The sequence below is a fragment of the Oncorhynchus clarkii genome, chromosome 8, assembly GCF_045791955.1.
Source record: "Oncorhynchus clarkii lewisi isolate Uvic-CL-2024 chromosome 8, UVic_Ocla_1.0, whole genome shotgun sequence".
Lineage (NCBI taxonomy): Eukaryota > Metazoa > Chordata > Actinopteri > Salmoniformes > Salmonidae > Oncorhynchus > Oncorhynchus clarkii.
In genome coordinates, this window is record NC_092154.1 from 13,889,402 (window position 1) to 13,914,779 (window position 25,378).

At 45.1% G+C, this 25,378-nt stretch overlaps 1 protein-coding gene across 2 annotated transcripts in view; it reads right to left on the reverse strand.

Moving 5' to 3' along the window:
• Positions 1-1,121: 1,121 nt before the first annotated feature.
• LOC139414984 (lysophosphatidylglycerol acyltransferase 1) overlaps positions 1,122-25,378 on the reverse strand; it is a 75,189-nt gene continuing 50,932 nt past the window's right edge. For both annotated transcript variants that reach the window (XM_071162670.1, XM_071162668.1), the window contains exons 6-8: positions 14,074-14,200; positions 4,848-4,954; positions 1,122-4,673 (exon numbers count right to left, since the gene is read on the reverse strand). In XM_071162670.1, coding sequence (XP_071018771.1) covers positions 4,522-4,673; positions 4,848-4,954; positions 14,074-14,200 — 386 coding nt within the window. In that variant the 3' untranslated portion in view covers positions 1,122-4,521. The remainder of the gene's footprint in view (positions 4,674-4,847; positions 4,955-14,073; positions 14,201-25,378) is intronic.

Here is a 25,378-nt window from a genome sequence, read left to right on the forward strand (position 1 = left end):
GATTATTCATATTAATTCTGTAGTCTCTGGTTTACGCTGGCCATGAAAATGCACAGCTCTGACACGTTGTGAAGAAAGGAGATCCCTGGTCTGACTTTGGTCCTCCCTCAGTCGTTTGGTATGGAGATGACGCTCTGGTGTGAATCCCAGATTAGTCGTTTTGCAGGTCAGCAGGGTCCTTATAGTCTCTCCTGTGCATCTTTAATCCCATTTTCCAGCTCACTTCCCAGTGCCTAGGCCCTGGCTACCCATTGGCTGCCTGCAGCCATGTGGCTCTCGCAGAGACCCGGCCCCCCTCCTCCTCCCTTCCCCCATCACTCCAGCTGCTATGGCGATGACAAGCCAGGCCGCCCTTGCTCTAGTTCCTCGCTTATCATCCTATACATGATGTAACATTTTACTACATCTGCCAGTCAGGCGGCTTAGTTTAACAAGTGACCACAAGGCCTCTCATTCATGACCTCGCCCCATAGTGGTTTATGCCTACCTGGCAACAAATAAATGCAACAATCTTAGTAATTCAGTTCTGTGCCAAATGATAAGCCTAGAAGGATAAAGAAAAGTCTACAGTGACAGATACTCTGTGTAGATAGAGCAAGTGTCTGTTCAGAAGGGTGCGAAACGTGACATTTTCAGATAGAGATGTATTTTGTAGAACAGGCACGATATTCTGTCATGCAGAATTGGACATAAAATTGTAATTAATAAAGCTGACACTATCTGCATTGTTCTATAATGTGAATACACACCAGGAAGAAAGGTGGTGGCATTCACTCACTTCCTCTAATATGGGCTGTGTTCAGAATGGCACAGCATAGCAAAACGTTTTGGAATGGGAAATGAAAATCTATGAACGAATTTAGTTGTGCCTCCTCGGTTTGAAGGGTTTTCTTCCTAAGGACGACCCGTTTCAGAGCTGACAGAGGATCTGTAATGTAAACCGTTGGGTCCCTGTGGCCAAATGACAGATGCCACGGTTAAACAAAGAGCAGAGACCAAAAGCAAGGACAGGCTTTAGTTACCTGGAGACCGCCCTGCGGCAACGGCATCACTATCAGTGCCTATATCAATAGAAAATGAGGAAATAAGCCTGACAATAAACCTGACAGATGCAATCAGAGCACCATAAATCACTATTTATTGTGCTGGGTTTAGGTGTGGGAGACAGGGGTTTGCTTACTCATACCACTCCAAGACATAGAAAAAAATACAAATACATTGTGAAAGAGTTTGATTCACAAATGTTACGCTCTCCTGTTGTGTTATTTTTTAGTTCTTTCCTCACCTTGAGACATGGCTGAGCTGCAATTGTTTTTTTTCCTTCTTCAAATTAAGGAGTGGGCCTTCATTAAAAATGCCTCATGCACCGCAGTCTAAGTTCAATCAGGTCTCAATAGCTCACAAGTATGTCACTCTCATAGAATGTGTGATATACTGTAATTCACCCTCCCTACACATTCTCCGTATATTAGTGAGAGAATGGCTCCTAATAAAATGTATATAAATATAAATAAAATAAATCATTTATTTAGATAAAACTCCAACAGAAGTTAGTGTGCCATCTGAAAAGGGGTGCGTCAGACACTTCAAAAACCAACATCAAATACTGAGTATGAGGCAGAGAGAATGAGGCAAAGAGAATGAGGCAGAGAGAATGAGGCAAAGAGAATGAGGCAAAGAGAATGAGGCAGAGAGAATGAGGCAGAGAGAATATGAGGCAGAGAGAATATGAGGCAGAGAGAATATGAGGCAGAGAGAATGAGGCAGAGAGAATGAGGCAGAGAGAATGAGGCAAAGAGAATGAGGCAGAGAGAATGAGGCAGAGAGAATATGAGGCAGAGAGAATATGAGGCAGAGGAAAAAACAGACAAGCTATCAGGATCTTTATGACCATCACTTTTATTCCAGCACAAGTTCTTTGTGTTGTAAAATGGCTGTGTAGCTAGGAAGAAAGGGAGGAGTACAAAATGGAAAATTACAGAGTTTCTACTATCGTTTGTTAAAATTATTAACGTTGTCATTGTTTTTCTTTCCTAAAACCATATCTAGAAAATATGATTTTCCCCTGCCTTTCTTTGGAGACAGTTAAAAAAAAGAAGAAAAAAAGATGGAGCTTCATTTTGTGTCTCTCTCTCTCACATTGAAAAGCAATCTCACGGGACCGGCACAAAGATGACCACTAAAAATGTACGTCCCAATCCTCAAATTGACTCCTGATCTCCCGAACCAGCCAGCCTCCCGAACCAGCCAGCCAGCGTTTAAGAGGTAAGTCATGACTAAAATGCATTCCGTTTGCATTCCTTAGACATCATGATTGTAGCTGTTCATCTAAAGCATAATACCTCTTAGGTGTGTTTATATAGGTTTTTTGATAGAAACCCCCCCCATGGTATTATTAAAACAACTTTTGGGAGAGAATTGGTGCATAATTGCTGGGCCGTGTCTGAATTCCCCTCCAATGTGAAGAGTGATTTCTTCCTGGATGGTCTAGTTTCATATCAAAACATAATACCCTACCAATAGACAGCTTCTTGGTAACCCCTAAGATCTAAAAGGACTGGATAGATATCAGTAAATTGGCAATATCTTTAATAGGCTAGGTGGGAGATTTGCCATATACTGCACACATCAATCAAGTCCTTTTAACATCTCCAAGTGGGAATCATCCAGTGCCTAGGGGGGAGGGGCCTAAGTTCCTGTCCCATTACTTCCACCAATCCAACCACTTCAGAGCTGTGATTATGTTAAGAAAGATAGAAAGGAAAGGATGCATTTCAGAAGTATTCCAACAGGGCCATATGTGTATCAATGAGCAGTGTAGGAGATGAGAGCCTGGCCGAGCCCTCTGGATTCATGAAGCGTGAATGAATAACATCCAGGTCAGAGGTCAAACCAAAGGTCAAGGAACAGGGAAGTGACTTGTCTCAAAAGCCGTTAGGTTTCTCTTCCTCATTTTTTTCTTGTTCTTTAAACATTTATGATATTTCAAAATTAAAAACAAATCAGAAATAGTACAGACCAAGAGAGAGATAACATCGGTTGCAGTCCCTCACAACATTGAATTTCTTCCTCAGCTTCGTTATGTACAAGAATAAACATACCCATGACGTAAGGACAACAGTTCAAGTCATTTAAAATTGAAATAAAATCTGACCACTAATAGTGATTTGCTGTCGAAACTCCGTTATCGTGGAGCAGCACGACATCAATTATATATATATAAGGGGGGGGGGGGGGAATGCAGAGCATTAGGGTAGCCACATCTATAAAAAATTATATTTTTATTATGTCATTCCCCACCCCATTACTTAGATATTTGTAAAACTACAGTATGGAGTCCAATGGGGGTAAATTCAGCTTCGTCCTCCTTTTTCAGTTTGGCTCGCTGAGACGTTCCTATGTGGACAGAGATCCACTCTGCTCTGTGTGTGTACGAGTGAGGACAGGGGGTGGAGAGGGTGTGAGGGGAGTTTGTTTTCAGGGTGGATCGGATCAGAGTGCTGTCCCAATGTGCCATCAGTGTTCTGTCATCAGCGTATGGGCACTGTTCCTCCTCCTCTGTGTCCTCCTCCCCTCCTTGGTTCCAGAACCAGGTACCCCCAACCACATGTTGTGGAAACAGTCCTAACCGGAGCCTGACATCGTCGCCAGCGTCCCTTTAGGCCCAGACGGAGGGCCGCTAGTGTAAACAAGAAGATTCCCCTGCAGTCAGTCAGTTCAGAATACTGTCGAAGACAGACAGAGTAAAGTCTCCATGACTTCAACATAGATAGAGAGCGACGACGACCACAACAAATGCAATGGCCGTTGTTAAGGGGAGGGGCAATTTAAAATAAACAAACATTAACAGCTACCATTCAGGAATATTTCCTGGAGTAGAAGAGGGGGGTAGTAGGGATCTTTTTAGTGCAATGAAGGCTAGAGGAGAGGGGTTGGCATGGTAGTCTCTGATGGTACATACCACAGCCCCCCCTCTCTGTAGGGTGGGTCAACCGCAGAATCAGCAGGCCTGAAGCGAGGTCCAACTGGGGGTTGGTTCACCCGAGGGTGGGGGTTGGTTCACCCGAGGGTGGGGTGGGTGCAATGGCAGACACAATGCATACTCGCACACTGTAAAACTACACCTAAAGACCAGGAAGAGAGTCCACTTGAAAACACCCCCAGTTTCAGTCCTGAGCCCCATTCTTGATTTGAGAATGAGGCTCCATTGGAGAGACCAACTAGATTGGGGCGTTTATATCCAAGTAGTAAGTTTGTGTAAATGATTCATGTTCAGAAGTATGGGCTTCAGTCAATTGTGTGTGTGTATGTCTGTCCGTCTGTCTGTGTGTGTAGGTATTCATGTATCCAGGGGGGAAAATAGCCTCCTACATGGTCATTGTTTCTCCCGGTTTTTGCTAAATGTACATTCATCCATCATAGGGAGGAGAGATGGCGCCGGGGCGGGCAAGCCATCGACTGATCCAGAAGTAGTGCCATTAGGGTCTGGTCCACTTTTAAACTCCATCCTCTTCAGCACACTCAGAACAAACAGCAGTAGAAGTACTGGAGGACGCTGTACCACAGGTAGCCCGAGGCAAAGGCCAGGGATTGGATGAGACAGAGCCGCACGGGGTCAAGGGTCATCGCCCGGGAGACGGCCTCCTTCTGGCCTTTCGGTGGAGGGAAGGCTCCTGTTGGGGGGGACACAGGAAGGAATACAGTCAGCGACATTGTGATCACGCCTCAATGTGGACAGTCACTTCTCTGAAATAGAGGGAGAGAGGCCAGAAAGAGAGAGCTCAGAAAGAAAGGGAGAAAGAGAGGAGGGAGAAAAAGAGGGAGAAAGAAAGCAGTGAATAACCGACCTGTTTCGTAGAAGTGAGCCAGTAGATCCTCCTTCTCCACAAACCTCTGGTACAGCCAATCTGTCAGGGGCTTGGTCTCTACTGGAACCTCCTTTATGGGGTACACCCTGGGAGAGGATCAAGGGGAGAGAATTATTACATTTAATTAAATTGATTTAATATGTTCCTATATGTTTGCGTTGGCAATGTATGTGGTTACCCTTTCCATTCTGACAGAGACATAGACAGACAGAGACACAGACAGACAGACAGAGACAGAGAGAACAGTATTATTTAAGTTTTTTCTCAACGAAGGCTGGCTGCATTGATCGGTCTCCTCACTCCCTGAGCTGAGTCTATCCCAGAGAAGAGTCTATCACAGTGTGTGTGTATGTGTAGAGAGATGTGAGAATGAGCTGCAACCCAAGTTTGTTAATGAGTTTATCAGAGTGTGTGTGTAAGCAGTACAAGCCTCAGCTCTTTCAGGAGACTTCATTAACAGACAGGCTAATCACGGTGACAGGGAACCCATTCCTGCCCTGCCTTGCCCCTGACTCTACAGAGACACAGACAAACAGCAGTCCCAGCAAACCGAGAAATGCTGCAGGGCTGCCTCACCTAGCTGGTCCCAGATCTTGTTTGTGTGGTCTTGCAAACGTGGCAAGTCAGCACAAACGTATCTGCGACCAGGCTAAACCTCACAAGAGAAACCAAACTCGGTCACTTTATCAGGGCTAAAAACTGCTGGCTGTTGTACCGTGCCGTTTTTTCATTAGTCAGCTTCGTTGTCACAGGGCCTGTACAGAAATGGCCTGTATCACACGGCACTTCTGAGAGGATTGGATAGATCGAAACAATATGGTAGTAGCTCCACCCAGCTCTCTGATAGGCTTGTTGATCCTTTCAGATCCAAGTCTACAGTCTCTTTTTTTTTTATTACTTTTTTTTTGTGGAATTTTACTCCCTTTTCTTCCCAATTTCGTGGTATCCAATTGTTAGTAGCTACTATCTTGTCTCATCGCTACAACTCCCGTACGGGCTCGGGAGAGACGAAGGTCGAAAGCCATGCGTCCTCTGAAACACAACCCAACCAAGCCGCACTGCTTCTTAAAACAGCGCGCATCCAACCCAGCCCTACCAGCCGTACCAATGTGTCGGAGGAAACACCGGGCACCTGCACTGCGTCCGGCCCGCCACGGGAGTCGATGGTGCGCGATGAGGACCGGCCAAACCCTCCCTAACCCGGGCGACGCAGACCTCCCGGTCGCGGCCGGTTACGACAGAGCCTGGGCGTGAACCCAGAGTCTCTGGTGGCACAGCTGGTGCTGCGGTACAGCGCCCTTAGCCACTGCGCCACTTCCCTGGACATCATGCTTTCAGATACAAAAGTCAGACTCTCCCACTCATCTCCCACGACATGAATCCTTGAATATACAGCTACACAGCCCATCTACCACAATAGTACAGCAGCAGGTAGCCTAGCGGTGAGAGCATTGGGTCAGTAACTGAAAGGTCACTGGTTTGAATACCTGAGACGACAAGGTGAAAAATCTGCCGATGTGTCCTTGAGCAAGGCACTTAACCCTAACTATCTCCAGTGGCGCTGTACTACTATGGCGGACCCTGTAAAACAACACATTTCACTGCACCTAACTGGTCTATGTGTAGTTTTTGTAACATCGACTGTGCGGAATAGGATTATTACATTGTGAATCAGTAACAGGGGGGGTCATTAGTGCCCCCCCCGTCTCACAGCCAAAACCAGGGTCCTGTAAAGTTGGGAAAAAACATTTTGAAATAGATTGAAGGTTAATCCCAAATTGCATCCAGGTAATCAAGGGCCAGGGGGGCAGAGTGGAGGAGGATCCAGGTTAATAAAATGGTAGACTGGCATGAGATCACCCTTCTCTTATCCGTTATCTGCAGGGAAGTCGTCAGTGAGTGGGTAATAAAACAACTATACTCAACAACAATATAAACGCATCATGCAACAATGCCACAAGTTGACTGAGTTAAAGTTCAAATCAGTCAATTTAAAACAATTCATTAGGCCATAATATAGGGATTTCACATGACCGAGGAGCCAGGTCCAGCCAATCAGAATGTTTTCCCCCACAAAAGGGCTTTACAACAAACATAAATACTCCTCAGTTTCATCAGTTGTCCGGGTGGCTGGTCTCAGAAGCCGGATGTGGAGGTCCTGGGCTGGCGTGGTTACACGTGGTCTGCGGTTGTGAGGCTGGTTGGATGTACTGCCAAATTCTCATGGTAGAGAAATTAAACATTCAATTATCTGGCAACAGTTCTGGTGGATATTCCTGCATTCAGCGTGCCAATTACACACTCCCTCAAAACTAGAGACATCTACGGCACTGTGTTGTGTGACAACTGCATATTTTGGAGTGGCCTTTTATTGTCCCCAGCAAAGGTGCACCTGTAATGATTTTTGTTGTTGTTTTAAAATGTTAACATTTTTTAACCTTTATTTAACTAGGCAAGTCAGTTCAGAACAAATTCTTATTTACAATGACAGCCAACCACGGCCAAACCCGGACAACGCTGGGCCATGCCGTTTAATCAGCTTCTTGATATGCCATACCTGTCAGGTGGATGGATTAGCTTGGCAAAGGAGAAATGCTCACTAACAGGGATGTAAACAAAAGTGTGCAATGTTCTTTTGAGAAATACGATTTTTGTGCATTTGGTAGAGTTCGGGGAACTTCTATTTCAGCTCAAGAATCATGGGACCAACACTTTACATGTTGCGTTTATATTTTTGTTCAGAATAGTTCCAGACTGCCTGATCTGAGAGAGAAACAACACTATTTATCTCTGTGTATGCGCGCGCCACTGTGGGTTCCTTTTTAACAGAGTGGAATCCTAATCGCCATTCCATATTTTTTTGTTTATTGGGATAGGCGGACACGAAAGAGAGAAGGAAAGATAGAAGTAGACAGAGTATTAGATCCCATGCCAACACGTATGGCATATGCACTGTAGCCTGTGATTGTAGCTGCTAGACCAGCCCCAGGCCAGAATGATTCAGTTAGCTCTCCAACAACACCTTTACCATAGAGGCTGTATAGACTTCATACAGAGTCAACCGGGGTAGCCTGCGGGCATACTTCACCCTGCACATAAACATTTGACTGCTAACTGTGGAGCGATACATTGGTTACATGCACACAATATGATTATTGTGGATAGTCCAATTAATATAATAGTTTGTTGGAAACCTTGACATGCTTTGCAAGGACAACTTTTTCCTCTAATAATCCTGGACACATCTGAAATCAGGCTACCTGATGGGACTGTTGATAAATGCAGAAAATAAAACATGATCACAGTGACCATATTATTTTTGATTTGGACATATAAAGTTGGCATGTGAAGAAAAATCACGAGATGCTTACTTTGAGTTTTTCTGAACTCGTAAGATAGAGAGGCTACCGGTGCTGGTAAATCTGCAGATCAAATTCACCGCTGAAAAGCCCATAAAGCTGTTTACATGTCCTAATAATTAAAAAGATTGCTCAGAAAACCAGGCTTTTTAAGTAAGCAATTGAGTAATTGCTTACTTTGATTTGGACCTTATTCCGATTAAGACAAGCAGAGTAAGGCGTTTACATGAATAATGTAATACTCTGGGTACTGCCATAATCAGTTTAATATCTAATCATTAGTGTGCATGTAAACATATTGATTGCTTCCAATAGGGGTTTGGTATCTGATGCGATTGGGTCATGTTCATTAGGGCCTAACGTAGCAAAACATTTGACAACGGAAACCAAACGTTTCTTATTGGACAAGTAAAGGTACCTGCTCGTTTTGGTCTGTTTTCTTCCGTTTGTGCCTAATGAACACAGTCCTGATAGAAACCATACACTGGAATTACTCAGGAGTGTTCAGCCAGCTTCACCTGCGACCTTTTACTAGTGTCGCCATGGCGATGCTAGTCCTCCAAGGAAACCAGTCTCTAAAATGTCACTTTTCATATTCATACTCCCAATAGACTAATAATCCCCACAGCCCTCATTATACACATCACCTGATTATACAGACAGCCGGAGAGAGGAATAGAGCTGTAAAGGAGAGTCGGAGAGAGGAATAGAGCTGTAAAGGAGATCCGGAGAGAGGAATAGAGCTGTAAAGGAGATCCGGAGAGGAATAGAGCTGTAAAGTAGAGCCGGAGAGAGGAATAGAGCTGTAAAGGAGATCCGGAGAGAGGAATAGAGCTGTAAAGGAGAGTCGGAGAGAGGAATAGAGCTGTAAAGGAGATCCGGAGAGAGGAATAGAGCTGTAAAGGAGAGCCGGAGAGAGGAATAGAGCTGTAAAGGAGATCCGGAGAGAGGAATAGAGCTGTAAAGGAGAGCCGGAGAGGAATAGAGCTGTAAAGGAGAGCCGGAGAGGAATAGAGCTGTAAAGGAGAGCCGGAGAGGAATAGAGCTGTAAAGTAGAGCCGGAGAGAGGAATAGAGCTGTAAAGGAGATCCGGAGAGAGGAATAGAGCTGTAAAGGAGATCCGGAGAGAGGAATAGAGCTGTAAAGGAGAGCCGGAGAGAGGAATAGAGCTGTAAAGGAGATCCGGAGAGAGGAATAGAGCTGTAAAGGAGAGCCGGAGAGAGGAATAGAGCTGTAAAGGAGAGCCGGAGAGAGGAATAGAGCTGTAAAGGAGATCCGGAGAGAGGAATAGAGCTGTAAAGGAGAGCCGGAGAGGAATAGAGCTGTAAAGTAGAGCCGGAGAGAGGAATAGAGCTGTAAAGGAGATCAGGAGAGAGGAATAGAGCTGTAAAGGAGATCCGGAGAGAGGAATAGAGCTGTAAAGGAGAGCCGGAGAGAGGAATAGGGCTGTAAAGAAGGGCAAGAGAGAGGAATAGAGATGACAGAGGGTTTTCAATACAAAAAGGCACTTTAAAAAAGTGCAGAGAACAGGAACGATTCAACTTCCCCACCCACCCAGCAGAAAGTCCCCTAGTTGGGTTAGGAAAGAGCGTCTTGTCTCCTGCCTCTCTCATTACTGGGCCTAATGAGTCTTTAGCCTTAATTTGAGCCTGGCCCAGCAGTAGCAGAGAAAGGGGCCTCTGGGAGCCAGAGTGGGGCCTGGTGGAGGGCTGGAGTGGCCATAGTTCACAAACGAAACGAAACGTATATGGTAAGCCATCCACCTTACGAGAAGCCGTCGGTGTGAGGAGGCTGGAGTCACCTACACAGCTGAGCCTAGATCGGAGAGAACTAAAGCGAAGTGCATGCCAAGTGTGCACTCCTGCCTTATTAATGTGTGTGTGTATGCACCCTCAAACACAAACACGCGCTCACACACAAACACGTTTGTTTGTACTCTAATCAGTGCAGTAATATCAAGGGAAAAGCAGCTAAGGGAACCTGAGGAGATGAACGCTGTCAGAGGAATGGACTGAACTTGGCTGGGAGTGAGTGAGTCTGTGTGAGCGAGAGAGCGAAAGAGTGTGTGTGTGTGTGTGCGATCTCCTTTAATGAATAGCTGTAGAGCGGCAACATAGTGACAGAAACAGCTTTTTTAACAGCCTTGGCTTTAGGCCTCACCCTAATGCCTTAACCAGGGAGTGATCTATGCAGTTCTAGTGTCATATCTTAAAGTCTCCTGTTCAGCGCTATCCCTTTAATTCCAGGTTGACATGAGGCTATAGCGTACTTTAATGGGTTGTGGTTCCCAAATGGCCCCCTATTCCCGATATAGTGCACTACTTTTGACCAGAGCCCTGTGGATGGGAGTGGGGGAATTCCTAACAGTGCCACACCAACTGTAGGCTTCTGACTGAGGCTATTTCGCTACCTTTTAAGTAGCTGCTTTATGTTGCGTACAGCACTATCAGTGTAATGGCTGTAAAGTAGGTTCAAAGTCCTCTCTGTCTGCACAGAAGTTAGGGCGGCTCCTCCGTATTGCAGCTAGGGCGGCTCCTCCGTATTGCAGCTAGGGCGGCCCCTCCGTACCGCAGCTAGGGCGGCCCCTCCGTACCGCAGCTAGGGCGGCCCCTCCGTACTTCCGTCTGGACAGTATGTCACATGAATAGGGGTTACTATGGAGTCACAACGTCTCAATGTCCCTACTTTGCTAATTAGCAGTGATCCATTAGTGGCACTCCAGGCACCTTGTCACCTAATTTAACAGGTGATTTACTAGACAACAGCACATTTAAGTAGGTGGTGCAGGTATCCTCATGAATGGCATAAATGGGGTAGGGGTGGTCCATTTGTTTCAGCAAGCATGCAGGGGGAGTGGTTTTCAATATTTTCCTCAAAATGTATGTTTTCACTATTTTGGGAAAGTAACAAAAATAAGTGGATGGATCCTTTTTAAAGGCCTTTAGAGTCTTGTGGAGTCGTCTTTAATCAGAATGGCTGGAGAATGATAAGAATAGAAACTACGAGTGTGAACATTGTTTAACACATGTTAAAACAAAATTGGGATATTCACGTAACAAAACAAAATCCACATCACAGTGCAGTTAACACAAAACTAACAGGTCATCATCATCCTCATCCCTAACGCAACAATTGGATTTGATTGGACAACGCTGTACCGTAACGCACAAGACAAGTTGCAGGAGACAATGCTCGCGAATGAGGACCACCATATGTAATAGGACCATATTCTGCATTGTGCACACTTTAATGGTAGTTTAAAACATTAAGAAAAAATATATATTTTTGGCACATCCCTAATAGAAACTGCTGAGGGGAAGGACATGCAAATCTTACTGTACACAGCAGAGGCAGAGAGTGTGTGTGGGGGAAAGCTACAGCAACCAGCCTCTGCCTAATTAATCAAATCAAATGTTTTTTGTCCCATACTTTGTAAACAACAGGTGTGGACTAACAGTGAAAAGCGTACTTACGGGTCCTTCCCAACAATACAGAGAGAAAGACAAGAGAATTAATAGAAAAGTAAAACTCGTAATAATAAAAGTAGTAATAGATACATAATGAGTAACGATAACTTGGCTATAAACAAGGGATACCAGTACAGAGTAAAAGTGCAGGGGTACAAGGTCATTGAGGTAGATATGTACATATAAAACTTTGAATAAAGTGACACAGTAAACAGTAGCAGGAGCGTAAGTCAAAAAAGTTAGTGAAAAAATGGTCATTGCAGATAGCTAAATAAACTCAGCAAAAAAAGAAACGTCCTCTCACTGTCAACTGCGTTTATTTTCAGCAAACTTAACATGTGTAAATATTTGTATGAACATAACAAGATTCAACAACTGAGACATAAACTGAACAAGTTCCACAGACATGTAACTAACAGAAATGGAATGATGTGTCCCTGAACAAAGGGGGGGGGGGGGTGAGAGAGTCCAAATCAAAAGTAAGTCAGTATCTGTGGCCACCAGCTGCATTAAGTACTGCAGTGCATCTTCTCCTCATGGACTGCACCATATTTGCCAGTTCTTGCTGTGAGATGTCGTTCCTGTAACGCACAGCATTGAGATTGCCTGCAATGACAACAAGCTCAGTCCGATGATGCTGTGACACGCCCCCCCAGACCATGACAGATCCTCTACATCCAAATCGATCCCGCTCCAGAGTACAGTACAGGTACTGTTTTAGTCGTCTCAGACGCATACTCAGTGCATACTTTGCGTATGCGTCCTGGTAATCTTTCTGGCCCTGCTGCCTAGTGAATATTAACCTGTTTAAATGTCTTACATCGGCCACGGAGAGCGTGATCACAGTCATCCGGAATAGCTGGTGCTCTCACGCATGGTTCAGTATTGCTTGCCTCAAAGCGAGCATAGAAGGCATTTAGCTTGTCTGATAGGCTTGTGCCACTGGGCAGCTCGTGACTGTGCTTCCCTTTGTAGTCTGTAATAGTTTGCAAGCCCTGCCACATCCAACAAGCGTCGGAGCCGGTGTAGTACGGTGTAGTACGATCTTAGTCCTGTATTGACGCATTGCCTGTTTGATGGTTCATTGGAGGGCGTAGCGTGATTTCTTACAAGTGTCCAGATTAGAGTCCCGCTACTTGAAAGCGGCAGCTTTAGCCTTTAGCTCAGTGCAGATGTTGCCTGTAACCCATGGCCTTTGGTTGGGATATGTATGCACTAGAGTTCCACCAATTATGATTTTTCAACTCTGATACCGAAACCGATTATTGGAGGACCAAAAAAAGCTGATACCGATTTAATAAGCCAACTTTTATTTATTTATTTATTTATTTATATATATATATATATATATATAAATATATATATTTATATATATATATATATATATATATATATATATACAGTGCATTGCGAAAGTATTCGGCCCCCTTGAACTTTGCGACCTTTTGCCACATCTCAGGCTTCAAACGTAAAGATATAAAACTGTATTTTTTTGTGAAGAATCAACAACAAGTGGGACACAATCATGAAGTGGAACGACATTTATTGGATATTTCAAACTTTTTTAACAAATCAAAAATTGGGCGTGCAAAATTATTCAGCCCCTTTACTTTCAGTGCAGCAAACTCTCTCCAGAAGTTCAGTGAGGATCTCTGAATTCAAAGTATTTAATGGGTACAGATGTGGATCATTTACTCTCCGCCGTAGTTTGATCAGGGCACCAGCACGTCGGCCTCTATATCGCCGTCTCTTTATTATCCTAGTGTAGGGGGATTAGGGCCTGGTCAGGGGTGAGCAGTATGTCCTGTGCCGCCGTTTTATTGAAGTAGAAATATTAATCCAAATCAAGGTTAGTGATCGCTGTTCTGAATCTGTTTACGGTTGTAGGAAACGATGGAGGTAACATTATGTACAAAAGAACAGAAGATCAGCGCACAAAACCCCAAAATAGCAGAGTTGGTCAGGAGCCTGAAAAACAACTGCTATACTTCACATCGCCAATCTTCCTCAGAATGAATCCATAATTACAAGATCTGAACAAGAGCCATAACATGTTCTTATTATATTTTCTATGATGAAGAGGGCCAGACCAAGATATGGATCTCAACCTGGCCGAGCCCTAAAGCCCAACAACCTGGCCGAGCCCTAAAGCCCAACAACCTGGCCGAGCCCTAAAGCCCAACAACCTGGCCGAGCCCTAAAGCCCAACAACCTGGCCGAGCCCTAAAGCCCAACAACCTGGCCGAGCCCTAAAGCCCAACAACCTGGCCGAGCCATAAAGCCAACACAACGCAGCCCAGCCTTGGATAGAGACTAAGAGGGTGAGAGAGGTACAGAGATAAAGAGAGAGGTGTCAGTATAGTTGGGGTCAGTCATTACCTGTAGTGTACATGTGTGACCGTGGGGGGTCTGTAGCCAAAGATCCACGTCTGGATGTCCATGGGCCTGGCTTTGGGGTACGCTATGGTCACATCCACCACCCACTGTAGGCCTTTGGGTTTACTACCTGCACAGGCGGAGATAGAGATAGTTAGGACATGAATGCGCATCACAGGCAGACAGTGAGGATGATATGGACAGGGGAGAGAGGCAGGAGATGAAGAGACAGAAGGGAAGAGAGAGAAAGAGGGATGACAGATTGGAGGGAGAGAGAGAGTAAGTGACTAAGGGGTGTGTCTGTGTGTATGTCTGTCTGTCAGAATGGGCTGTGCATCCTTAGGCTGTGAGAGGGGACGAGAGAGGCTGAGGGGGGTTGAAACCATAAGGAGAAGAACTTCTGGCCCAGACACAGGCCGTGTATGAAAACCTTACTAGCCGTCACATCCTTGATCCTCCGTCCTTGTTTCCTTAGTTCCTCTTCAAAGCTCATTGGAGGGGAGGATCCATAGTCCCTCCCTCAGATCTACTCCTCCAATGAGCTTAGAGAAATTGAGGAAGCGAGGAGACAAGGATTTGAGGATTAAGTAAGCTTTTCAGACACAGAGCCATGGCATCACAGGGCGGACAGAGCTAGCAGGCGCGGTGGGCAGTGACATGGTCCAGGTGATTATCTGAGGATAAACCTCATTGCTCAAGCCGAGCCTCTGATCTGTGACATAAGGCTGCAATGGCCTACAAATACAGATGTAGCCTGTTTGGCCTTTGTGTGTGACTGTCGGAGACTGTGTGCGTGTGTGTGCGTTGGAGACTGCGTGTGTGTGCTTGTGTGCGTGTCTTGGAGACTGCGTGTGCGTGTGTGCTGGAGAATGCGTGCGTGTGTGCTGGAGAATGCGTGCGTGTGTGCTGGAGAATGCGTGCGTGTGTGTGTGTGTGTGTTGGAGAGTCTCAACGTCAGTGAAGAGGTGACTCCGGGATGCTGGCCTTCTAGGCAGAGTTGCAAAGAAAAAGCCACATCTCAGACTGGCCAATAAAAAGTAAAGATTAAGATGGGCAAAAGAACAGACACTCGACCGAGGAACTCTGCTGAGAAGGCCAGCACTCCGGAGTCGCCTCTTCACTGTTGACGTTGAGGCTGGTGTTTTGCGGGTACTATTTAATGAAGCTGCCAATTGAGGACTTGCGAGGCGTCTTTCTTAAACTAGACACTATAATGTACTTGTCCTCTTGCTCAGTTGTGCACCGGGGCCTCCCAATCTTTCTATTCTGGTTAGAGTCAGTTTGCGCTGTTCTGTGAAGGGAGTAGTACACAGCGTTGTATGAGATCTTCAGTTTCTTGGCAATTTCTCGCATAGAATAGCCTTCATTTCTCAGAACAATGATAGACTGATGAGTTTCAGAAGAAAGATCTTTGTTTCTGGCCATTTTGAGCCTGTAGCTGAACCCATAAATGCTGATGCCCCAGATACTCAACGAGTCTAAAGAAGGCCAGTTTTATTGCTATTTTAATCAGACCAACAGTTTTCAGCTGTGCTAACATCATTGCAAAAGTGTTTTCTAATGATCAATGAGCCTTTTAAAATGATAAACTTGGATTAGATAACACAACGTGCCATTGGAACACAGGAGTGATGGTTGATGATAATGGGCCTGTGTACGCCTATGTAGATATTATTCCATAACAAATCTGCCATTTCCAGCTACAATAGTCATTTACAACATTAACGTCTACACTGTATTTCTGAACAATTTGATGTTTTTTGAAATGGACAAAAAAAAAAGTGCTTTTCTTTCAAAAACAAGGACATTTCTAAGTGACCCCAAACTTTTGAACGGTAGTATATATATATACCGTTCAAATGTGTGTACATGCACGGGTGTGTTTTACAAATTTAAAGATCAGATGGAGGAAGGAGAAAAAGATTGTCAATTTCCGCAGGTCTTTCAGACTAAATCACTTAACTGCACTTGGACAACTCTGCTGTTTCAAAACTTTGCTAAGATGAACACAGACATAATGAAAGCAGAGTTCTGATGCTGTTCAACAGAACATCTATTCCTGCCTGGGCAGTGTTGAACATTTTGTATCAGGCCAACAGTGTTCCAATCTCCATGATGGTAACAGGGATCTGGTTCTCGGCACAGTGAAAGCCGAGCAGCAGAGTTTGCCGCCAGATCCGAAACAGGCGTGGTGCCAAGCTATCACTACCTCCCTGTAACGCAGTGACAAACAATACTGTAATGACAGCACAGCCATTCATTTGATACCACATCGCAGTAGCCTGGATGCTGTAAACAGTTAGAGGGAGCATACACAGGGTGTCCATCTCAAATGGCACCCTATTCCCTATAGAGTGCACTACATTAGACCAGAGTCCATAGGGAGTAATGCACGAATAGAGGAAGTGGGATGCACACAGGGACAAAGGTCTCCCTGACAATGAGGCTAGTCAGGCCATGCTCTTAACCAATCAGGAGGTTCCTGGGTTAATGGACACCTGTGATTAGTCACTGAGCACGGGAAAATCCCATACACAGCTTATCAAAAACCAAAAGGCATAGCACCAAGCGAGTCATCAACTAACTGCCGCATGCGTTGTCATCCCTGTACCTTGTACAAGCGGCCATTAAGACAACAACGTTTCCCCTGCATTTCCACATCAGCCCGTTTAACAGCAGTTATCAGATTGGCGACCATGCTTTGGTTGAGTGGCTTGAATAGGCTGAACAGGCCAAGCCACCAGCGAGAAACTCGGCAGTCATTGGCTCTGGGTTTACACATTCTGTTGTTGTGCGACTGTCTTTAATTACCCCGGGTGACATAGAGGGGCCGATACACAGCGGTGGTAGAGGTGGAGCGAGCTGTGTGGCTGATACACAGCGGTGGAGGAGAAGGAGAAGGCAGCGTGCTGTGTGGCTGATACACAGTGGTGGAGGAGAAGGCAGCGAGCTGTGTGGCTGATACACAGCGGTGGAGGAGAAGGCAGCGAGCTGTGTGGCTGATACACAGCGGAGGTGGTGGAGAAGGCAGCGAGCTGTGTGGCTGATACACAGCGGAGGTGGTGGAGAAGGCAGCAAGCTGTGTGGCTGATACACAGCCGTGGTGGTGGTGGAGGAGGAAGAAGCAGAGAGCTGTGTGGCTGATACACAGCCGTGGTGGAGAAGGAGGAGAAGGCAGCGAGCTGTGTGGCTGATACACAGCCGTGGTGGTGGTGGAGGAGAAGGCAGCGAGCTGTGTGGCTGATACACAGCCGTGGTGGTGGTGGAGGAGGAAGAAGCAGAGAGCTGTGTGGCTGATACACAGCGGAGGTGGTGGAGAAGGCAGCGAGCTGTGTGGCTGATACACAGCGGAGATGGTGGAGAAGGCAGCGAGCTGTGTGGCTGATACACAGCGGTGGTGGTGGAGAAGGCAGCGAGCTGTGTGGCTGATACACAGCCGTGGTGGTGGTGGAGGAGGAAGAAGCAGAGAGCTGTGTGGGCGATATATTAACATCAAATCCCATTTCCTCCGAGTGGCCCAATATCTGCCTGTGTGAGTCAGCAGAGTGAGGCTCTCGGCACCATCAGGGAGGGTGAGAGAGCGAGCGCGTTAACGCTGTGCCTTTCATCAGCCAGGGATACAGTCGCTAATACAAACTCACACACATATACAAACATACTACACAAACTATTCCAAACACTCTCACACACTACGTAATAATAACACGTGGTGTATATAGTGTACTTCACGAGCCCAAAGACTGTTTTACACTAATGTGAATATAAACACTCACATGCACTATAAGCGTGCAAGCAAACACAGTGCAAAACATGAATAAAACCAAAAGCATACCTTGACTTGGAAGAGTTCAAGTGTTGGAAAAGCCATAGCCAGCTAGCTAACATAGCATCCCTCTGGTTGAGCCAGGTGTTTGAGTAGGCTAAACTAGCTAGCTGCATTTGCTAGCTAAGTGAAACTAAAAACTAAAAATACAACCAAATATACAGTGCCTTGCGAAAGTATTCGGCCCCCTTGAACTTTGCGACCTTTTGCCACATTTCAGGCTTCAAACATAAAGATATAAAACTGTATTTTTTTGTGAAGAATCAACAACAAGTGGGACACAATCATGAAGTGGAACGACATTTATTGGATATTTCAAACTTTTTTAACAAATCAAAAACTGAAAAACTGGGCGTGCAAAATTATTCAGCCCCTTTACTTTCAGCGCAGCAAACTCTCTCCAGAAGTTCAGTGAGGATCTCTGAATGATCCAATGTTGACCTAAATGACTAATGATGATAAATACAATCCACCTGTGTGTAATCACGTCTCCGTATAAATGCACCTGCACTGTGATAGTCTCAGAGGTCCGTCAAAAGCGCAGAGAGCATCATGAAGAACAAGGAACACACCAGGCATGTCCGAGATACTGTTGTGAAGAAGTTTAAAGCCGGATTTGGATACAAAAAGATTTCCCAAGCTTTAAACATCCCAAGGAGTACTGTGCAAGCGATAATATTGAAATGGAAGGAGTATCAGACCACTGCAAATCTACCAAGACCTGGCCGTCCCTCTAAACTTTCAGCTCATACAAGGATAAGACTGATCAGAGATGCAGCCAAGAGGCCCATGATCACTCTGGATGAACTGCAGAGATCTACAGCTGAGGTGGGAGACTCTGTCCATAGGACAACAATCAGTCGTATATTGCACAAATCTGGCCTTTATGGAAGAGTGGCAAGAAGAAAGCCATTTCTTAAAGATATCCATAAAAAGTGTGGTTTAAAGTTTGCCACATGCCACCTGGGAGACACACCAAACATGTGGAAGAAGGTGCTCTGGTCAGATGAAACCAAAATTGAACTTTTTGGCAACAATGCAAAACGTTATGTTTGGCGTAAAAGCAACACAGCTCATCACCCTGAACACACCATCCCCACTGTCAAACATGGTGGTGGCAGCATCATGGTTTGGGCCTGCTTTTCTTCAGCAGGGACAGAGAAGATGGTTAAAATTGATGGGAAGATGGATGGAGCCAAATACAGGACCATTCTGGAAGAAAACCTGATGGAGTCTGCAAAAGACCTGAGACTGGGAGGGAGATTTGTCTTCCAACAAGACAATGATCCAAAACATAAAGCAAAATCTACAATGGAATGGTTCAAAAATAAACATATCCAGGTGTTAGAATGGCCAAGTCAAAGTCCAGACCTGAATCCAATCGAGAATCTGTGGAAAGAACTGAAAACTGCTGTTCACAAATGCTCTCCATCTTTGAGCTCGAGCTGTTTTGCAAGGAGGAATGGGAAAACATTTCAGTCTCTCGATGTGCAAAACTGATAGAGACATACCCCAAGCGACTTACAGCTGTAATCGCAGCAAAAGGTGGCGCTACAAAGTATTAACTTAAGGGGGCTGAATAATTTTGCACGCCCAATTTTTCAGTTTTTGATTTGTTAAAAAAGTTTGAAATATCCAATAAATGTCGTTCCACTTCATGATTGTGTCCCACTTGTTGTTGATTCTTCAAAAAAATACAGTTTTATATCTTTATGTTTGAAGCCTGAAATGTGGCAAAAGGTCGCAAAGTTCAAGGGGGCCGAATACTTTCGCAAGGCACTGTAGCTCTCTCGCTTCTCCATTTTGGAAGAAATTAATTTGTTGTCCTTTTGAGTCAACTACTCACCACATTTTATGCACTGCAGTGCTAGCTAGCTGTAGCTTATGCTTTCAGCACTAGATTCATACTCTGATCCTTTGATTTGGTGGACAACATGTCAGCTCAAGTTGAAAAAGCTCTGATAGGTTATTTTTTTTTTTTTAGCTTTATTTAACTAGGCAAGTCAGGGTAGCCTAGCGGCAGGGTAGCCTAGTGGTTAGAGCGTTGGACTAGTAACCGGAAGGTTGCAAGTTCAAACCCCCGAGCTGACAAGGTACAAATCTGTCGTTCTGCCCCTGAACTGGCAGTTAACCCACTGTTCCCAGGCCGTCATTGAAAATAAGAATTTGTTCTTAACTGACTTGCCTGGTTAAATAAAGGTCAAATAAAAAATAAAAAGAACAAATTCTTATTTACAATGACGGCCTAGGAGTGAGTTAACTGCTTTGTTCAGGGGCAGAACGACATATTTTTTACCTTGTCAGCTCGGGGATTCAATCTTTCGGTTACAAGTCCAATGCTCTTAACCACTAGGCTACCTGCCGCCCCAGGTTGGAGGACGTCCTCTGGAAGTTGTCATAATTAGTGTGTAAGTCTATGAAAGGAGGTGAAAACTATGATCATCCTAGGTTTTGTATTGAAGTCAATGTACCCAGAGCAAGACAGAAGCTGTCCTCCAGCTACACCACAGTGCTTACCCTCAAGAGTTGCTGCTGAGGCTACTGTAGACCTTTACTACAAAACAGTGTGTATTAATCAATAATTTGGTGATGTGAATATACAGTGCTTTGGAAAGTATTCAGACCCCTTGACTTTTTCCACATTTTGTTACGTTACAGCCTTATTCTAAAATGGGTTAAATAAAACAATTTCCTCAGGAACACACACAGTATCCCATAATGACACATCAAAAACTTGTTTTTAGATAAATAAAAAAATGTTAACCTTATTTACATAAGTATTCCTTTGCTATGAAACTCGAAATTGAGCTCAGGTGCATCCTGTTTCCATTGATCATCCTTGAGATGTTTTTTACAACTTGATTTGAGTACACCTGCGGTAAAATAAATTGATTGTAAATCATTTGGAAAGGCTCACACCTGTCTATATAAGGTTGTTGTGCAACCTTATAAGAGCAAAAACCAAGCCATGAGGTCGAAGGAATTGTCCGTAGAGCTCCGAGACAGGATTGTGTCGAGGCATAGAGCTGGGGAAGGGTACCAAAACGTTTCTGCAGCATTGAAGAGATGGCGCCGATAGAGATGGCAGCTTCGCTTCTAGTCCTTAGGAAACTGTGCAGTATTTAGTTAAAACAAATATTATTTCTTATATTGTAAGCCCAGAAAACCTTAAGTGTTATAATATACAGCCGGGAAGAACTATTGGATATCAGCGAGATGACAACTTAACAGCACAACGACCATGAATACGACTTTCCCAAAGCGGATCCTTTGTCTGCACCTCTCCCAGGGCATTTGAACTGATTCTAGAGGCCGACCCAAAACAATGCCACCGGAGGAGAGCGGTCTTCCAGTGAGGCTTCGGATGTGTGCACACCACCCACCGCTTCCGAGAATATTACTCACTAATGTCCAGTCCCTAGTTAACAAAGTCAACGAAATCAAGGCAAGAATTGCTTTCCAAAGAGAAATCAGGGATTGTAACATACTCTGTCTCGCCGAAACATGGCTAGCTGGGGACATACTGTCGGATTCCGAACAGCCAATGGGATTTTCAGTGCTTCGCGCCAACAGGGATAAACATATCTCCGGTAAGGAGGAGGGCGGGGGTGTATGTTTCATGATAAACGACTCATGGTATAATTGTAACAACATACAAGAACAAGTCCTTTTGTTCACTTGACCTAGAATTCCTCACAATCAAATGCCGACCGTATTATCTACAAAGGGAACTCTCTTCGGTTATCGTCACAGTCGTGTATATCCCCCTTCAAGCGGATACCAAGACAGCCATTAAGGAACTTCACTGGACTTTATGCAAGCTGGAAACCATATATCCTGAGGCTGCATATATTGTGGATGGGAATTTTAACAAAGCTAATTTGACAACAAGGCTACCTAAATTCTATCAGCATATCGATTGCAGTACACGAGCGAGTAACATGCTCGACCATTACTACTCTAACTTACGCGATGCATGCAAGGCCCTCCCCCGCCCACCTTTTGGCAAAACAGACCATGACTCCATCTTGTAGCTCCCCTGCTACAGGGAGAAACAAACAGGAAGTGCCCGTGGACTCCACGCTTCAAGATTGCTTCGATCACTTGGACTGGTATATGTTCCGGGTAGCCTCCGACAATAACATTGACGTATACCCTGACTCGGTGAGCGAGTTTATTAGGAAGTGTATATGAGATGTTGTACCCACTGACTATTAAAACCTTCCCTAAACAGAAACCGTGGATTGATGGCAGCATTCATGCAAAACTGAAAGCACGTACCATCGCATTTAATCACGGCAAGGCAACTGGAAACATGGCCGAATACAAACAGTGTAGTTATTCCCTCCATAAGGCAATCAAACAAGCAAAGTGTCAGTATAGAGACAAAGTGGAGTCACAATTCAACCGCTCATGAGACGAATGTGGCTGGGTCTACAGACAATAACGGATTACAAAAACAAAAACAGCCCCGTCGCAGACAATGACGTCTTGCTTCCAGACAAATTAAACAACTTCTTTGCGCGCTTTGAGGACAATACAGTGACACTGACGCGGCCCGCTACAAATGACTGTGGGCTCTCCTTCTCCATGGCCGACGTGATTACTCCATTTAAAACGTGTTAACCTTCGCAAGGCTGCCAGCCCAGACGCCATCCCTAGCCGCGTCCTCAGAGCATGCGCAGACCAGCTGGCTGTTGTGTTTACGGACATATTCAATCAATCCCTATCCCAGTCTGCTGTCCCAACATGCTTCAAGATGGCCACCATTGTTCCTGTTCCCAAGAAAGCTATGGTAACTGAACTAAATGACGATCGCCCTGTAGCACTCACTTCTGTCATCATGAAGTGAGAGACTAGTCAAGGATCATTTGACCTCTACCTTACATCTTAGACCCACTTCAATTTGCTTACCGCCCTAATAGGTCCACAGACGATGCAATCTCCATCACACTGCCCTATCCCATCTGGAATACCTATGTAAGAATGCTTCTCATTGACTACAGCTCAGCATTCAACCCCTTTGTACCCTCCAAACTCATCATTAAGCCCTGGGTCTCGAACCCGCCCTGTGCAACTGGGTCCTGGACTTCCTGACGGGTCGACCCCAGATGGTGATGGGAGGAAACATCTCCACTCTGCTGATCCTCAACACTGGGGACCCACAAGGGTGCGTCCTCAGCCCTTCCTGTACTCCCTGTTCACCCACGACTTTGTGGCCATGCACGCCTCGAACTCATTCATCAAGTTTTCAGACGACACTACAGCGGTAGGCTTGATTACCAACAATGACGAGATGGCCTACAGGGAGCTGGTGAGGGCCCTTGGAGTGTGGTGTCAGGAAAATAACATCTCACTCAATGTCAGCAAAAAAAAATAGATGATTGTGGACTGAGGAAACAGCAGAGAGCACCCCCCTATCCACATCGACGGGACAGCAGCGGAGATAAGGTGGAAAGTTTTAAGTTCCTCAGTGTACATATCACCGACAAAATGAAATGGTCCATGGATACAGTGTGGTGAAGAAGACACAACAGCGCCTCTTCAACCTCAGGAGGCTGAACAAAATGTGGCTTGTCACCAAAAACCCTCACTAACTTTTACAGGTACACAAATGAGAGCATCCTGTCAGGCTGTATCACCGCCTGTATGGCAACTACACCTCCCACAACCGCAGGGCTCTCCAGAAGGTGGTGTAGTCTGCACAACACATCACCGGGGGCAAACTATCTGCCCTCCAGGACACCTACAGCACCCGATGTCACAGGAAGGCAAAACAGATAATCAAGGACAATAACCACCCAAGCCACTGCCTGTTCACCCCACTTCCATCCAGAAGGTGAGGTCAGTACAGGTGCATCAAAGCTGGGGACGAGAGACTGAAAAAGAGCTTCTATCAAGGACATCAGACTGTTAAACAGACCTGCTCCAGAGTGCTCAGGGCCTCAGATCGGGGCCCTGAGATTCACCTTCCAACAGGACAACGACCCTAAGCACACAGCCAAGACAATGCAGGAGTGGCTTCGGGACAAGTCTCTGAATGCCGTCGAGTGGCCCAGCCAGACCCCGAACTTGAACCCGATCGAACATCTCTGGAGAGACCTGAAAATAGCTGTGCAGAGAAGCTCCCCATCCAACCTGACAGAGCTTGAGAGGATCTGCAGAGAAGAATGGGAGAAACTCCCCCAAAACAGGTGTGCCAAGCTTGTAGCGTCATACTCAAGACTTGAGGCTTTAATCGCTGCCAAAGATGCTTCAATAAAGTACTGAGTAAAGGGTCTGAATATAATTTTTTATAAATTAGGAAAAATGTCTAAAAACCTGTTTTTGCTTTGTCATTGTGTGTAGATTGATGAAGAAAAAAATAATTTAATCAATTTTAAAATTAGACAAAACGAATAAGACCGAACAAAATGTGGAAAAAGTCAAGGGATCCGCATACTTACCTAAAGCACTGTATTTAGTATAGTTTTATCTAAAAAGGATAACCTCCACTTCCTCCTCTGAGGAGCCTCCACTGACAGTGTACAAAACATTAGGAACACTTTCCTAATATTGAGTTGCACCACCGTTTTGCACTCTGAACAGGTCATGGCCTCTGCAAGAGGTCGAACGCGTTGCACAGGGATGCTGGCCCATGTTGATGTCCTTTGGGTGGTGGACCATTCTTGATATGCACAGGAAAATGTTGAGCATAAAAAAAACCCAGAGAGTTGCAGTTCTTGCCAAAATAAAACCGGTGCGCCTGGCACCTACTACCATACCCGGTCAAAAGCACTTAAATCTTTGTCTTGCCCATTCACACTCAGTTGTCTCAAGGTTTACAATCATTATTTTACCTCTCTCCTCCCCTTCAGCTACACCAATTGAAGTGGATTTAACAAGTGACATCAATAAGGAATTACAGCTTTCTCCTGATCAGTCGGTCATGGAAAGAGCAGGTGTTCCTAATGTTTTGTACCCTCAGTGTTAAAACTATGATGAGAGAGAGTCTCAATGAATACAACAAAGAGCTGCTGTTTTTATGAGTAAGTTTATGTACAAGTTCATATTCAGCACCAGGGCCATGCACAGACCTCCAACTGGGACCGTTCCCCATGGACATTTATCCTGCCCCCACCCCCAATGGACATTTACCCCTCCCCCTCCAATTTACATTGTACGGACGCAACACAAAATGGCGATCCTGCGTATTTGCGTCAAGTTTATAATGGCAAAGGTACATAAAGATGACGGAATTCAGAAACGACGCCATTGTTTTAGCACTATGCAGAGTTTTAAAACTATGGTGCACTAACAAATCAGCACAATCTACTCTGTTGTTGCGGGGCTGCACAATGCAACGATGCAGAATGGCCACGTTGTGTAGCTAATTGTAGTTCTTGGTTGCATATACTGTATAGGGTATAAATCAGGCTTTAATCATCAAGCCCTTAGCATCCTCCATCATCATTGGGGTGGCAGGGTAGCCTAGTGTTTAGAGCG